The 16394-nt window shown below is 41.4% G+C and overlaps 1 protein-coding gene across 14 annotated transcripts in view; it reads left to right on the top strand.

The window, feature by feature from the left end:
• Positions 1–14752, top strand: part of ZNF521 (zinc finger protein 521) — a 232119-nt gene extending 217367 nt beyond the window's left edge. For all 14 annotated transcript variants that reach the window (XM_035316383.1, XM_035316380.1, XM_035316377.1 and 11 more), the window contains one exon: positions 13921–14752. In XM_035316383.1, the coding sequence (XP_035172274.1) occupies positions 13921–13950 (30 nt within the window). In that variant the 3' untranslated portion in view covers positions 13951–14752. The remainder of the gene's footprint in view (positions 1–13920) is intronic.
• The last annotated feature ends 1642 nt before the right edge of the window (positions 14753–16394 follow it).

The following is a 16394-nucleotide window of genomic DNA, read 5'->3' as shown; positions in this document are numbered from 1 at the left end:
CCTCTTAAAGGAGAGATTATAAAGGATGACATGCAGTAATCTGCCCTGTACAGCAACGCAGCGTATGGCTGGGATGCAGCGAGTTGCCTTGGTGTCTTCCAGGAGAGGCAGGGCGGACTGAGCACCAGGCTGGATAGCAGGATCTCTCTGCTAATCCCTTTTCTGCCACTAATTCCCCTGGTGGCCTTGGGAAACTCATTTGCCCACAAAGGAAGAAAGAGGTTGTCAAAAGCTCCCTTTTGTGTGTGAACACAGACTGTGCCTGTAAAAAAAACTCCGGGTGCTTCTTTGCACCTCCAGAAAACAGAGGTTGCTGGAACTGCACATATTTACTTCCCTCGAAGCAATGGTGTGAAGGTGAAGTGGTTGATGTTTGCAAAGTGCTTTGAAAATGAAAGTGCGGATCCTCGGGCTCCAATTTGCATCCCCTGCCAGTATAAAAGGTACCTTTAGTCAGGCAGCCAAGGATTCCCTTAGTATGCAGCAGTTCCTGTTTATTTTGCTAGCTGGTTCTGTATCACTCCCGTTTGGTCCTTGCAGGCACGTCTCAGACTCCAATGAATTCCAGGGTTTTTTAATTGATATATAAATCCCTCGGGGGCTATTACAGGCTGGCATAAGGTCGGGCAGCCTTATGAATGCTTTAATGTGCACTGAGGACTGAGCTGGCCCAAGATTTGAATGTTTAGGCCACAAGGATTTAAAAATATATATATATGGTGGTTGTATAGGAATTAGTCTGAAAATGACAAAAATTTATCAGAGAATGGTAAGTCTCTGCAGATGTTGGGCTGTTCTGCAGAACTTAATAGAGAAATATATCTCGGAAAAGTGGTGATTCCAAAACCCTTAGAAATGATTCTCTGGTGAGCCCTGTAGACTGTTTGACAACTGTGTTAGTTTCTGGAAAAGCCATGTGGCCAAAATTTCAATCCCTGATGCCTAAAACAAGGCGTCTTGAGACCCTACTGAGCCACCCAAGTACGTGGGTTGGATTCAGGGGTCAGATTCTGCAGGGTGCTGAGAATCTCCTGCAAATGTAAGCGCCAGAAATTGCCTCCCAAGGTTCAAAAATGTCATCTCGCCAACTTCATCCACGTGTAATTTAGAATATAGCATGACTGCTGATAGCAGGTACCCGTGTATCATACTAAATCCTGATCTCTTCTCCACATCGCTCAACTGAGCCCTAATTTTTTATTTGGTTTCTCCTGTTGGAGCTTCACAATGTTGACTCCCTCAGAGTAGTCTTAGGAGCACAGCCCGAGCAGGTGTGCCTGTAAGCAGTAGGAAGGGGCAGACATCTGCTGTAAGCATCAGTGCGGCTCGGCTGGCGCTGCACGGCATTATTTTCTGTAGTTTGTGAGCAGTGCATACTTTTTATCATTCAAAAGTTTCTTACCAACTTGCAGATTTGCCTTTTTATCATGTTCCCAAAGATAGTTTGACAGGTCAGCCTGAAGTGATGAGCGTTCTGACACAAACTGCGTCGTGGCTCAGAAACGTTGCCTGCAGTTGTTTTACTGTAGTAGTGCTTTGATTTGAAAAGAACTTTCTACAAAGTGGTGTGTTTTAGGATATAACACACACACACCAAAAAAAAAAAATATATATCCAATATTGTGCTGCATGTATTCCATAGACTTGCTGCTTAACCCTTGTAATTGCTTTCTGGTCTTCTGCTTCTTTGTGTATGTAAATGGAGAACACTATATTTTTGTATTTTTTCATAGGTACTGAGGAACAAAAAATAGTAGAAGCCTGAAAGACTATGAACTTTAATTGCAAATATTAGTATGTTTTAGAAGTGGCACTTTGAAAGCAGATTACCTGACAATTTAACAACGTTTTAAGGCAAAGACAAAGCCCCAGAGCAGTCTCTTTCACATCCAGAAGTATTTCTTTGGTTGAGCTGACCAGAAGGCAAGCATACCGATTTGTAAAATGCCTTAAGATGCTGAAGAGATTTGCTGGGAGAATAGAACACAGACCACAGTGAAGAGGCAGTGCAGATCTTGCTGATGCTAATGCTACAATGCAGAACTGTTATTGAACTTCAGGGACTTGAAGAGTAGCCCCCAAACAAATGTTTTATCTTATTGTTGAAGACAGTAACTTTCTGGGAAAGCTGCTTCCTCTGTGGGCCTGAGTCTTTGCATGGGTTTTATTTTCCTGTTTGCAGCGCCAGTCTGTTTACTCAAGTTATTAGTTTATAAATTTTGCCAAGGTGAAGTAACTGCGAGAGCTTTAAATTAGAGTAAGTGCCACTTCTGTGTGGCAGGTTCCTCAGAGCGCTGATGGGAGAGCAAGCCTCCTGTTGCCTGCCCCCTTCCGCCTGGCACCTCTGCTGTGGGTACTTGTTTATCGCTTTACCTTTGCATTGCTGTAAGCGTGCACTGCTGTGTGATGAATCGCCCTCTGATGAGAAGATTCTGCCTTTTTTTTTTTTTTTTCCTGGGATCAAGCTAATACTTCACTTTAAAGAGTTATTTTAATTAGGTGGGTTTTATTGTAATGAATTAAAATTAACTTGGAGTAGCAAATTATATAAGACTGCGAGGGTTATAGATTAGCCTCACCATAGCTACAGCACATCTTTTTGTGAAGGAATTAAAGTTCGGTATTTCAGACAGCTCGGCACTAAACACAGGCAGCAAACGAGCCTAAGTGTCGTCCCCAGTCATTTTCCCTCCTCTGCGTGATCCTTTTCACTTCATCACGAGACTGCCAGGCTAAAAAACCAGCCCTAACAGGCAGCAAGGGGTGCTGCAAGCGGCAGCTGCACCAGGCTGGCCTCCCCAGCAGGAGACAGCCAGGGAGGCAGGAGTGCCACAGCACCGCCAGCCAGGCCCAGGGGTGAGGGGGGCACTTCTTCGCCTGTCAGTGCGGGCTCGAGGCTGGCTCTAATGACACGTCTGACTTGCAACGTGTCACTGGCCAGCTGTGTGACAGGACACGGGATGACCAGCCTCCAAGAATGGCATTTGGGAGGAGGATGCTTCTCGCCTGCTGGGGAGGACAGAAAAAAGGCATAGAAGGATGCCTGCTTTGTGCTGTACTTGTTGGGAGGGAGAGGGGGGAGCACTAAATGTATGCTGTGTGCCTTGGGGTAAGACTTCTCTGTCTTGCCCCTTGTATAGGTTCTGAAAAGAGGCAAAAGTGAGAGTAAAATTCTTCCCATTTAGCTGTGGTCATATTTCACACTTCTTTACACAGATGCAAATGACAACAAAACAGAAGACAATAGAGAATCCAGACTTCTTTGTTTTACAACCAATAACCACAATGACAAGCATAAAATTTTATTGTTCTGGTACCACATGTCAGTAAATGCTCCAGATTTATTGATTTACAGTGTATGTCCTTAAAAAAATGAGAGAAGCAGTGACTTTTTGAAGGGCATGATAGCATCCTGGTCTCTAAAAATCACCTTCACAGCATGGAATTTCGTAGACTGTAAAGGAGAGAACTCCAATGGGGTCATTCTAAGAACACAGCATTTCAATAGGTAGTTCTTAACTTTGTAACTAGTTACCAGCTATGAAGGGAGAAAAATGATCCCTATTTTCTTTAAGAACAAGCATATTTGTAATTCATACTCATACCAAGCCTGTCACATAACCACTGCCCCAGTTCCCGCTACTCCTTGTTTAAAGAGCTGCAGGAATAAGGACGATAAGTTGTCCAAGCCCACTGTGTGGTCTGGCATAGTGACCAGCTGTGAAGGAAGTCACACTGAGAGCAGTGGGATCTCTGCTTATCAGCTCAGGAACCTTTGGTTGTTACCATAAACCTGCTCTATCTGGCTTTCCTTATATACTGTCATGAAAGAAAAAGATGCATCAATGTGCAACTGAGTCTGGGTCTGACCATCAGCATTACCAAGAGGAGGCGAGCTAGCAGAACTCCAGTCTTTCCTTTTATTTTCTACACATTTTAAAATTGACACACCATGGATGAGGGGACACATTTTCACCTATGTATCCAAAATACATACCAGTCTGCTTACATGTTCTCTCTCAATTGCATATGTGTATGCCAGATATCTACCACGTCTGATTTTTGTTCACAAAAGCTGGGTTTGGTGATTTGAAACCTGGTCTGGTTCAGGATTTGCTTTTAGCTGAGTGAAAGCTGTGTTAGTCACTGTGTGTTAATCCTGGGCTGATCCATAACCTCCCGTGTGCTGAGTGCTGTTGTACAAGGCAGCACGCACTGGCTGGCAATGTGCAGGGAATCCAAATTCCAGGCTGTCCCTTTGTCACCTGATAAGCACAATACCCAGCATTATGTCACAAGGTAGGGAGGTGAACCGGGCGATCGATACAAGTGTGGGATGCGTCCGCCCGTATAATAAGAGTGCAGACAAGTTACAGCGCTTTTCTTTCAGGCTGTGTCAAGAAACTTGTAATTTCACTTGTAATTTTGTTCAAAGGAATTCTTGTACATGCACCTGTGGAAAACAAGGAAGGATCATTGTTTTAAAGGTTGCCCTTTGCATATAAATCACAGCTCTGTGTGCTTCCCCATCTTAATTGGGTGACCTTTTGAATCCTATGGACAAGAGCTGAAATTCTGGAGCTGCTGGTTGGTTTAAGGTTTGAAATCAATTCACTTGATCCAGCAGCTACTCTGCTTCAAGACAGAGAGCCCAGAATGGGATTTTGAGAAGAAAAAGATCCACTTGGAAGTTTCCTGCTCACATGTCTTAGCAAACTGCACCACTAACTGAACAGAGGTGTGTAAAATACAGGTTTCTTTGTCACTTTAATTCCCGTAGAGACCTACCAGGATTCACTGACTGTGAGATAAACAGGAGGAGCAAGAAACATGTAATGTTTCCAAGAGGACATTTCTGCGCAATTATCAATTTAAGCTTCCATTATTTGTCACTAATTACTGCACTGAGCTGTTAAATATTTAGCAGTAGTTTGTTTAATTGGGTTTGACCTATAAAGGAATCTGTACATAGCATAGCTTCAGTTCCAGGAGCCAGTTCCTCACTCCCAGCTAGGTAAATCTCTGTTCATGTAAGATGAACACATATTGTCAGACCAAGGGTTTTTTGTGTTTGATTGTTTGTTTTACACCTGTCTCTCTTTTCCACCAATTCATTTACCTTCAAGGGATCTAAAATTAGAGCATGAAGTAGGAGTACCACTCGTGGATGTAAAATGGGAGGGAGGTCAAACCCAAACTTGTGTACGGATGTTGTAGTTTAGAAAGCACCACCATGATAAATTAAACATAACAAATAAAAAAAAAATAAAGCAGAGCAACAACTAGCCATTGAACACATCTGTTTGTAAAACACTGACCTGATCCCTGAATATCTTATTAGGCAGTGTTGCCTATCAAAGCTTTTTGTCCTCAGCTACTCTGCTCCACAGCAGCTGCAGATAAGCAGGATTCATTCAGCTTGCTCTTTGCCTGTGTCTGACATGGTGAAGAGACTCCTGCCTGTCCCCACTGCAGAGGGTGAGCGAGAAGCAATCAGTGGATGAGCAATATTCATTTTGCTTTAAACTCCAAAGCCCTGGCTCTGTTCGTACTTGTCCCTATCTTGTAACTCCCTTGCTTTCAGTGGAGTTTCTCTTAATTTATACCAGGGTAATCGTAATCATATTCTAAAGTAATAAGACTTTTGATATATTTCTCAGAAGTGCCTCCTTTTGCATTTTTTGTTTAAGCTTTTATTCCCACTTAGTGAACAATTTTCTTATTGGGGTAGGATGCCTGCATATTAATTTAAAACATTTACAACATCACAAAAGCCTTGTTTTTCTACAAACAAGATGTAGGCTTGGATCCTGATTAGCAATACAGCCACTTTACAGCACAATAGAACAGAGTTTTATCCCAGTTTTGATAAATTGCTGTGAACCTGTCCTAACCATTTCCCTCTCTCCTATCACCATCATTTATAGAGGTAATCTTGCCATACATCCAAGCATGCCTTGCCCAGAATAGAGAGGTTGTTGTAAGTTCCGTTGCATTTCAATAAACACCAAATAGTGTAAGGGAGGCCTGTGGAAGACTATTACCTGGTGCTGTAGGTTAAAGCAGCCTTGGAGCTACTCTAATTTATGTCAAGGGCTTAACCAGGAGCCCCTGCCAACACTTGTATTGAGAAAGGTGCAAGGACGGTGAACGGCCACTTTTGTTCACCTCCAATCACTTCAGGTAACAAAGATGAAGGTCTTATTTGCTGTACCTGAAAATATGTCATTCTCTTCCATACAGAAAATCTGTGGTATATGTACTCTCATGTAATAATCAATCCAAAAGGAAATTGCTGGCATTTTACTAGTGACTTAATGTAAGTCTCTGAAGAAAAATCGGTACCGAGTTTTGTTTGGTTGGTTTTTAGTTTTCAGTTTGCATCCCTGAGAACATGCTATCCAGTTAGAGGTTTTTTTATGATTTTGTTTTCTGTGGTCCATCTGGAAATGTTTGAGTAGAAGAACCAGAATACTGAGACTTTTACATAGATAAGATTAAGTGAACGATCTGATTAGCAGTTATGTCATTTCAGAAAAATTAATATAATATTATATCAAATCACATAGCTTACGTGAACTAATTTATATGAATAGCTGCAGTTCAGTGTAGACTTTCCTAAATTATCATTTTGAACAGCGGTCAGTCATGACCCAAGATGACCGGTTAAGTGGCCATCACGTCTGAGAACAGAGCTGGTTCTCAAAGGCTGGTAAACATAAACTCCCCACACATAAGTGGTATTTAAGCATAGATAAGTGATATTTATGGGCACATAGTTTCTCTTGGGATTTGGCCCCTTCTTTGTTGTGGAAATAGCTCTGTTTTAGTTCAGATCAAATACTTCTTTGCTTGGGAATCTCAAGTTGCAGAGATGGTGTTTTGTTAGGTCTATGCTGATGGTCAGACTGGGTCTGGATGAAACTCCATGCCTATGTCAGTGCATTTTAAAATTCATTTATACTTCTGCTTTGTCAGCTGCACTGCAGTACTGAAGATGCTGGTGGCAGGCACACCTTGCCTGTAGTTTTATTTCCTCTCTAGAAATCCAAAGTCTCCATTTAGCTTCCTACCTTTCAAAAAATATCAGACATCATCTCCTTTCCAGCTTCCTCATTCACTCAGGATAAGTGTTGAATTCTGAATATATGTTCATTTTTGTCTCAGAAACGATGTAATTTCCTCAATCAGACACATTTAGAAACATCTGTTAGTTCCAAGATTTCTGATATCATAATTTAATTTCTTATGGCCCATGTTTTATGAAAGCAATAAAGGGACTTGAGGGGGTAGTAATCTATGGTCACATCATCCAATGATGAGTTTCAGCTGAAGTTACTCTTTGTATTTCACCTATGTGAAAAATACAGAATTGTTTATAGACTAAACCATGGCTCATAGATGATTGTCAGTACAACTGAAGATTGCAGCATAGAATGGACCTAGATATGTCCGTATATCAGGGTTAAAACCTTCAGTTAATACATTTGGTGGTGGTGGACAGTGGAGGGTATTGCTCTCACTGTGAGAACACAGCTAAACCCCACCTCTACTACACATTTACCTGTATTGCAGCTGAACCCTGAGCCCACATGACAGAATCATCTTAATTGCCTGCCATAGCAGTGGAGGGAGGCCTTAATGTTTTGAGGCACTGAAAGCAAGTTTACTGTGTTCAGATGCTTTAAAATGGCCCAGATATTCTACTGAAATCAGCTCCTGACTATGCAGCTCTGGTTTCGTGTGTGATTTGGGGCTGGCTGAGCCTCTTCGTCTCCTGGGATGAACATCAGGAAAAAAAAATCCTAACCCTGAGGTCTGTGAAGCTGTGAAACAGCTTCCCAAGAGGAGCATTGGAAGCTCTAATTAAAATTGGACTGGGCAAAACACTTGAAATTACACTATAGGCAGTAATCCAACATTGGAAAGGTGGGTGGATAAAACGCCCTAATGGGTCTTTTCTGTCTTTAAATTCTGTAGATTCTTGTTCTTCTCTGTTATTATGCTATTTCACTTTTTTTTTTTTTAATGGTGACACAGTGTCATCTAGAAAGGATTATAAGATGCTATTGTGAGCTGAGTAAGATGATATTAAATGTCAAAAGAAAATGCAACAGTTTCTCTGCAGGTTCACAGTGATTATGTGGAGCAAAGAAAGAGAAACCGTAAGCAAGGACATCAGCGTAGTGTTTCTGATCTGTGAGACAGTGGCAAATGTCTGCAATATATGTGTTTATCATTTTGACATTGCATTTCATATTCTCTGCGTATGAAGAATAACCACATTCCACCAAACCTAACACAGGTGTGGAAAAGTCATTTGCTGTAACTGTGTACATCACTCAGATTGCTAGAGAGATCTTCTATGCAAATGTTTCAAATATCCCCAAAGACTTGGACTAAATTACATCTTTTTACATTTTAATTTATAGTGCGTATTTAATCTTAGTATCTCACAAATCTAAATATCTCATCAATTTAGACTTGGGTATAATCATATTACAGTTTACCAGGAAAGAACCCTGCCACAATACAATGGGGCTTTGACAAGAAACTGTGCACTGCAGCACTGAAACAGCACAAGTTTGAGGAAAGGGTATAAAAATCAGTCTTTACTGATATTTTTCTTAAAGTTATAGTTACGTCTGAATAAGTTCCATTTGTTTGCTGTACCCCTGTCCCCTCCTCCCCCATGCTCCTTTCCACATGATGTAGTATTTCACCACTTCCCGACGCGGAGCTTTCTGCAGAAAGAGGTCTTATATCATGGCAATCGGCTAAGTAATGAGGCATCAGACTGAAGTTCTGGAAACCATGTTGACTCTGTGAAACTGAATTTGTGATTCGTCATTACAGCTGCCCTTAAGGTTTTGCTAGGCTTGCCTTTTCCACCAGCTTTTCTTTCTCCCCCTTCAGCTCCGGAAAATCCAGCGTCCCCCTACTAGCTGCAGACAGTTTGAAAAGTATGGTACAGGGTAAGAAGTTTGGAATAAAAAGAAGGGAAGAGAAGCAGAAAATCTTGATTAGAAAGTATAATTTAATAGAACGTGTATTGAACCAAATGTATTGATTAATGTGGAAGATATAGTACTTATATTGATTCAAACTAGAGATTTAGTACTAAAAGCTGTAAGCCAAAAATCTGGTGCAGATTGCTACAAAAGTCAGTTTAATGCTGTCCTTGAGAATGCCTTCACAAAGAAATTCTTCTAATGTTTGAGGAGTAGGTAGAATGCGGTATATGTCAGTTTGATCCCGGAGGGTTTTATTTTGTACTCTAATAGCTGTTACGAGCCTACATTATATCCAAGGAGTAATTTTCCTTAGGGGTGCCCAGCTCGCTTTGTGTCAATATTCTAGCATTTTAAGTCACGTACAGTATATGCTTCTGGGAACAGTGCAGGAGCCAGCCAGACTCATAATGGTCTGCATTCATTAATAAAGGCAGAAGCTTCTGTCCCTCCATTGCCCACTACAGGGATGCTTCCCTGGTCTTCAGGGACCCGTACAGACACATTTAAAGAAAGCTTTATTTTGAGTGGGCAGGAGATGAAATGCAGGACTTGCAGGCATTTCCTAAGTCAGCTATATGCCCGAGCACAGGGGTGACCTTAATGGGTCAGAGAAGAATGCAGGTCAAAAGACTTATTATCCAGCCTGTTGGAAACCAATTGCTTTTGTTAAAAATAAATAAATAAATAAAAACTGTAGTGCTTAAAGGTTGATAGTAATGTAGAGAGTTCTGTTTTACAACCTGGAACTGTATTGCAGTGCAGTAGGGTTCAGGTTTGTGGGTTTTCTTTGAATTAAAAAAAAAAAAAAAAAAAAAAAAAACACAAGGTGATCCATAATGTACACAGGTAAAGGATTCCAGATAAGTGATAACATGTAGGGTACCATAATTACTTAATCAGTGATGATTGATTACTCATGTTTGTGTTCTTGAACTAAGGAAAAAATAACATGCTGCTGTGGTACCGTTGCCATCTGTTGAAATAATACATCTACTTTTCATCTTTCTATTCCTTCACTTGTACACTCTTTACATTGTTTGTCGGGTATAACCTGGACTCACTTCATCTAGTTATCAGAAACACAAGTCCCACTTACATCAAATGCAACCGCAGTTCACATTAAAGATTCTGATGGAATAGTGTCTGTGGTTATCTGTGGATATTTTTTTCTTCATTAATTTTGATGCTTTGGGTGGGAACTTTTTACTAGCTAATACATCTCATGTTCTTTCCAAAACACAGAGACATGAAGACATACATCAAACAAACAAAAATACTACCTCTTTTGTCTCAAAAAGAAACCTTTTTACATTTTTTTTTTCAGAGGAGATTCTTCCACCCAGTGTTATAATGAAATCTGTGCATGTTTTCTAGTTCCTTAGCACTACCAACAAAGATATCTCAAAGTATTTTCATCTAGAAAAGTGGTGGCATATAATTTTATAGCAACTCACATAACAGTTGGGATTCTGGGTTCTGCTAATATATAGATAAAGGAACAGGACAAACACATTTAAGAGTTTATTTTGCATGAGAAAATGTTGAATTGGGGTTCTCCCAGGTAATATACATGCTTTTCAGATAATGTCAAAACAGAGAAACTGGGGAGGTCAGACAGCTTTCCTGGCTGGGTCTGTGTCTAACGCAGTAACAAATGCAGTGACACGCAGACCTTCTGCTTCACTGTTCCTCCATTTTGTGCATGCAAAGCTTGCATTTGTATTTGCAGACTAGGTTCTCCTCATGAAATTGTAGCTCTTGGAAATGTTAATGCAGCTATTGCTGAGGTCCAGGAAGGATTACGTTAATGAAAAATATTTTCCCTTTCCATTGCTTGAGTAGGAAATTGAAATTTTTGCTTCATGGGGAGACTACCTCATAATTAAGCAGATGTGTTTATATGCAATCAAATTTGGGGGGATATTAAGTAGGGAAGCACATGATATCTCATGTACTTCGTTAAAGACTTCTCTTTGGCAAATGGATGATGCACTAATTGCTCCAAACTCAGGCAAAACTATTTTGAAGTTTCCGGCAGAGGCGCATTTCGAGCTCGTGCAGTGTACTTTTAGCGAAGGGCAGCGTGCTCTCAGAGCCACACAGGGGATCTCGACTGTAATTTCGTGCTCTCCCTGGGTGCCCACGCTCCCGTGTCCCTGCCGCATCCCTGCCGGCAGGGGCTCCAAATTTGGCTTTCCCCACCCGCGGGCGCTCCCACTGCCGGGGAGGTGGGGAGCTCGCCGCCCGCGAGGAAGAGAGAGCATCGCAGTCGAGATCCGCTGTGCGGATAATGGAGGAGGATTTTTGCCCTAAATTTTTAAACACAACACCCCTCATAAAAACAACAACAGTTCATAACTGGGATTAATGTTTGCAATTTTCAGTCACTTAGACATGGGGTCTCCAATAGATGGCTTTTGGTGGAGTGGAATATGGCTCTCCGTGGGATTACAGAATTTTCTTTCTTTTCTTATCTCTCTCCTCCCATCCTTCGCCTGCTTGCCTTGTCAATGTTATGCTTCTGAAGTGCTTCCACTTGGTATTTTTTGCCACTTAGCCAAATAGGTATTTCTCCCTAGTCCCTCACGTTTGGGGAGCCTTAATTACTTTGGAAAGCATGTTGTGTTTTGACTGTTTACAGTATGTAACACTTGCCTTTTTGAGGTCCGAGCTGCTCAAAGGATTTCGTAATGTTAGCATCCTACCCTGCCTTGCTTTTCTCTGAAACACTTGGTTTCTTCTGTTGCCTCTTCATTGTATCAAGAGAATCCCATTTTGCACCAGGGCATGGGAATCAGGGACACCAAGAGCTGGGGCAGGTCAGGCCTTAAGTCGTGCTTTAGTTTGCCCTCCTCTCATTTGGGCCTTTTTATTTTTTAATCAAAAATGTCATTGCAGCCAGAGTTATGCCTACACATCTAAAACACCTTTCGGCTGCTCTATATGCAACTGTTCATCCAGCCCCACACCAATCATGCACTGTTCAGGCAGTGGATGGAAAGAAATCAAAATGGGAATGACTGACATGCTTGCTCTCAGCAGATTAGAAACAAAAGGCACCCCCCAAATATCTCTCTGCATTGTAACAACTGGTGTATGGCTTCACCTGCTCAGGATCAAAGGAGAAATCAACATTCAGGCTGCTACCCCATATTTAACCTGTCCTGCGGTTTCTAGGTACTGCAGGGTCTCCAATAAGCCTGTGGTGTTATGCCATAAGTGCTGCAGTAAATGGGCACAACAGGATGACAAAAGGGCCTACTGTCAGGCTTAACTCTTAATTTCCTTGCTTTTGTGGTTTCAAGTCAGAGCCCATTACCTGAGACCAGCCAACATTTTAGTCTGCAGTGTATTGCCACTGCTTTACAGCATTTTGAAATGACTTTATGTGAAGGATAAGAAGCTAGATGAAATCAAGTGGTAGAGTGTATTTTTTTAACACTCTGGCCTTGGACAGTCTGGAATTCCTGCCATCAGCATTAAATCATTTTGCATTCACATCTGGAAACTGCATCTTTGAGTGTCACTGGGTCATTTTCCTTTAATCTTGAGAAGGGCACTACATTAAAAATTCCTCAGTCTTACTGTAAGATCCTTTCCTTGCCAAATGTCCCATGAACTATTGTTTGTGTGCGTGCACAGTTTAGGGAGAGAGAAAGAAAAAGGAAGGGAGAGCGATCAGACTGGTTTGCAGTCATGCTGGATTTCATATTTGTTTTGCCAAGGCTGTTTCTGTGTGCCTTTTCGTGGGTGGCTCTGAAAGGTATGCTACAGTAGATGTTCACTTCACCAAAAATGTTGACAGCCTTCGGGGAACAAGTTCATCCTGAAGTGCATTAGTCCAAAGGGGTTTGAAGACAGATTAAGCTGATAAAGCAGAGTGAGGGGACGGGACGAGCTGGGACCCAGTTATGGGACGTGCCACCCGGCCTATCCCCTCTGGATCAATGGCACAAGTCTGGTGCAGATTAAGAAGGGCAAAATTCATCACTAATCAGTGGCTGTTCTGTTATTTGGAAGCAGCATTCACAGACTTCGTCCATTTTCTGAGGATCAGTTTACTTTGGAGAAGACTTAACACGCACTGGATTGGCTCCTTGCTTTTAGCTCAGTGCTTATGTAGGATCTGAGCCAATGCAGGCATTGAAATAGCATCTCATCCCTAAAAGTGGTCGACTAGATTCGGACAGCGGTAGGAAAGAGGGTGAAACGTGTTTGCTGCTGCATTTGTTCATTACCCATATGGGAAAGGAGCACTGCAGGTTCCAAGGTCCATGTTGTGCCACCTCGCATAAGGCACTGCATTCACTTGAGGAAAAATGTCAGTGGTTTTTGGAGATTGATGGAAGGACTGTGGCAGCCCCTCCTGTTTTCTCAATGGTCTTTGATCTCTTGGCCAGAATATACCATGCCACACTATTTAGGGGGAAATAAGTTTTAATGTAATAAAATATTTGAAGTGATGCCACAGTCTAGGAAGCACTGTCCATTTAGCATGGTTTTTTGTTTGTTTGCTTGTTTGTTTGTTTGTTGTGCTTTGGTTTGGCTTGATTTATAAACAGCAAGGCCTTTTCTGCAAAATAAACACACTTTTCATTTGCATAATGTGTACACCATCAGCCATATGTAAGCAGACACCAGAACCACAGGACTGGTGTGCAGTTTCCCTGGGGCAGGTCTGCCCAAACGTACCTGGAGACAGTGTGTTGCCTTTCTGGTGACCTATGGAAAGAAAAGCGGTGTGAAACAGCTGGGAAAAGCTCTTTTCTTTGAGAAAAGACGCTTCTTCTGGCTGCTTTAAAACAGGGAGGAGTCAAAGATATTTGCTTTCCAATACATTATTTTGTGTGATGTTGGTAGAAATGCCTATCCTGTGACTAAGCTGTCTCTTTTCTTTTCGTTACAGAATCATACGATGACCCAGCATAGCAGTTAGTGCAAGGCCCATCTCGTCCAGAGGATTCTTTGTGGCACAAAAAGGGAACACGTTTTACTCTTTGCACGAAACTTTCATTGTTAATGTATATTATTCAGAAACATTGTATTGTACCATAAAACTTGTATTATCGAAACTGTTGGATGTTCATGTGTTTGAACTTTTGAGCACCGGATAGACTTCCTGTATATAAAGTGTTGCACATGTATTATGTTGTCTGATACTAAAATGGTCTTATAAAGACAAGTGGACTTGGGCCCTATTCAAGAAGGATAAAAATAATAATAATACTGTGTGAGGGGAAAAAATAGCTTAAGAAAAAGTGTCATTTTCAAGGAGGAGGGAGAAGGTAATAGCTATGTTCCACTACAGCTCTGTTTGGCCTTCCTTTTGTTTAAACTTTGGTCTGGAAATCTCTCTCTTTTGGTATACAAACGGATGAATCCAAGACTATTTTTTATTGCTGAAGATTCTTGCAAAAAATATGAAGAGACTCTTTCTCACAGAGCAGGAACCCACAGTTGAATAAGGCCCGTATATATATTTGTAAGCCTTGCGATATGACAGATAGCATTACCATATATGCAATAGTTGTTATGTAGATTGTCAAAGAATTTTTTTTTCTGGATACCATTTGAAGCTTTGAGTGTTCAAGACTTTCCTTAATGATTTCACACAGCCAAATTCTTGAATCAGTTGAACTAACCTGTATGTTACTGTTATTAATGTTTACTCTGCGGTCTGAACCTGGAGATTACTGGAATTGTTTTCCAAAAGGAAATAAATTCAGTTTACCATTATGTGTGAGCGTGCTTGTGTCTTGTCTTTTTCCTTTGAAAGCAGCGTTGTTATTGTTCCTGTAGTACCTAAAGGACCACCAAGATCTGGAATCCCAGTGTGTCAGGACCTGTAAAGTGCTCAGTAGCAGTAGGGCACTGTTCTCGAAGCTGACCATTTAACTAAATGTACTGGTAGAAAACTACACTTACTGGCCCACTGCAAAGCAATATGTGCTTTAGGGTAATATCCACTGTTTTCCGCTTTCATTTGTTTGTTGTCTTTGGCAATTTCAGCAATTTCATACCCATACACTTGACATGTTGTTTACCAGAGGAGTCACCACACATTTTCTGTGTATAATTATTGGCGTATTTCAATGGGATACTCTTTAGTGAGTTGGGTCTAGCACTGACTACTGGGATCCTCCACTGCTCTGCCAGTAGGGCTATTCCCTTCACATCCCTCACGTTCTCTTCTGACACAGGTAGCAGAACTGGAGGGGGTGCACACTGCGAGATGATGCTCAGTGGCAGCACAGCCCCAGGAGAGCTCTTGCAAGACCTCACAGCTTTGCTGGGGTCTGAATTGGCTCCTAGCTGCCTGCGGTTTTGAGAAGCAGAAAGGGGATAAAAACTAACCTTGCCTACCAGTATCCCCCCCTACTCCAGCTCACCTACAAAAGAGGACCAAAACAACCCATTCTCCAGCTATTTTAGTATCGTATCCTATGGCTTCAATTGCTGGATTCATCCCATGGAAACCAGTGTTGCTGACATACTGCAGTTAAAGAGCTGCACATCAGAACAGTCCAAATGGCTGGAGCTGCTTGCCTATTGCTGTCAGGGTAGATATAAAGGGTGATTTCCAGTTTGCTGATGCCACATTTTGACTGTCCACAGATGGAGGATGGAGAGGGAAGAAGTAAACTCTAAAAGTCTCAGGTTTCCAGATATTTCAAGGGAAAAAAAAAAAAAAAAAAAAAAAAGTGTCATGTTTAAAACTCCAGCTTTGAGAATATTGTGCAGACTTTGCCAAATACAAAAAAGAAATTCCTGGGTTTCATATGAAAATCTCATTTGTGCTGACAAAAGGATAAATACAGGCACGAGTACACAAAGCTTGTAAAATGCCAGTTCTATTTATAAGTCAGAAAGTGTTCCCATTCTTATTCTCATTAATATATTACTCATCTCAGCCAAACTGAATGTGATGATGTGTTCTTTATTTTTGACAGATACCTTAAAGGATATAAGACATTTCAGCCTTCATGTGTGAAAGTGTGACATATTGGTTAAGACTGAAAATAACATGCCTCTAGTAGAGTTCAAGTATATAAGAAATATTACACCCTACTGTTTTTGTAAATGCCAGAGTGCCACTGAGTTGAGACAGATGGTAGCTGGGAAAGATGCAATCTTATAATCAAAAGCTAAAATATGTCAAAAATATGTTAGCAAGCAAAACATAGCATACTACTAGTGTCTCATGTCATGACAGCTTGCAAAACATGCAAAGATGTTGAATTTCTAGATATGTAAATAAAGGAACAATAAACAGAGCAGCAGCAAATGTGATGAGGACTTTCTGCATCGATTGTCCCCACAGTGCAGTGCCAGGGAAGGGAAGGGTCTTAGGCCACAGGCAGCCCCAGGTGGCTTCTAAGA

This window comes from Oxyura jamaicensis, chromosome 2 (genome assembly GCF_011077185.1).
Source record: "Oxyura jamaicensis isolate SHBP4307 breed ruddy duck chromosome 2, BPBGC_Ojam_1.0, whole genome shotgun sequence".
NCBI lineage: Eukaryota > Metazoa > Chordata > Aves > Anseriformes > Anatidae > Oxyura > Oxyura jamaicensis.
Note: the sequence above shows the minus strand (reverse complement) of the source record. Positions and strands in the feature narration are given on the sequence as shown.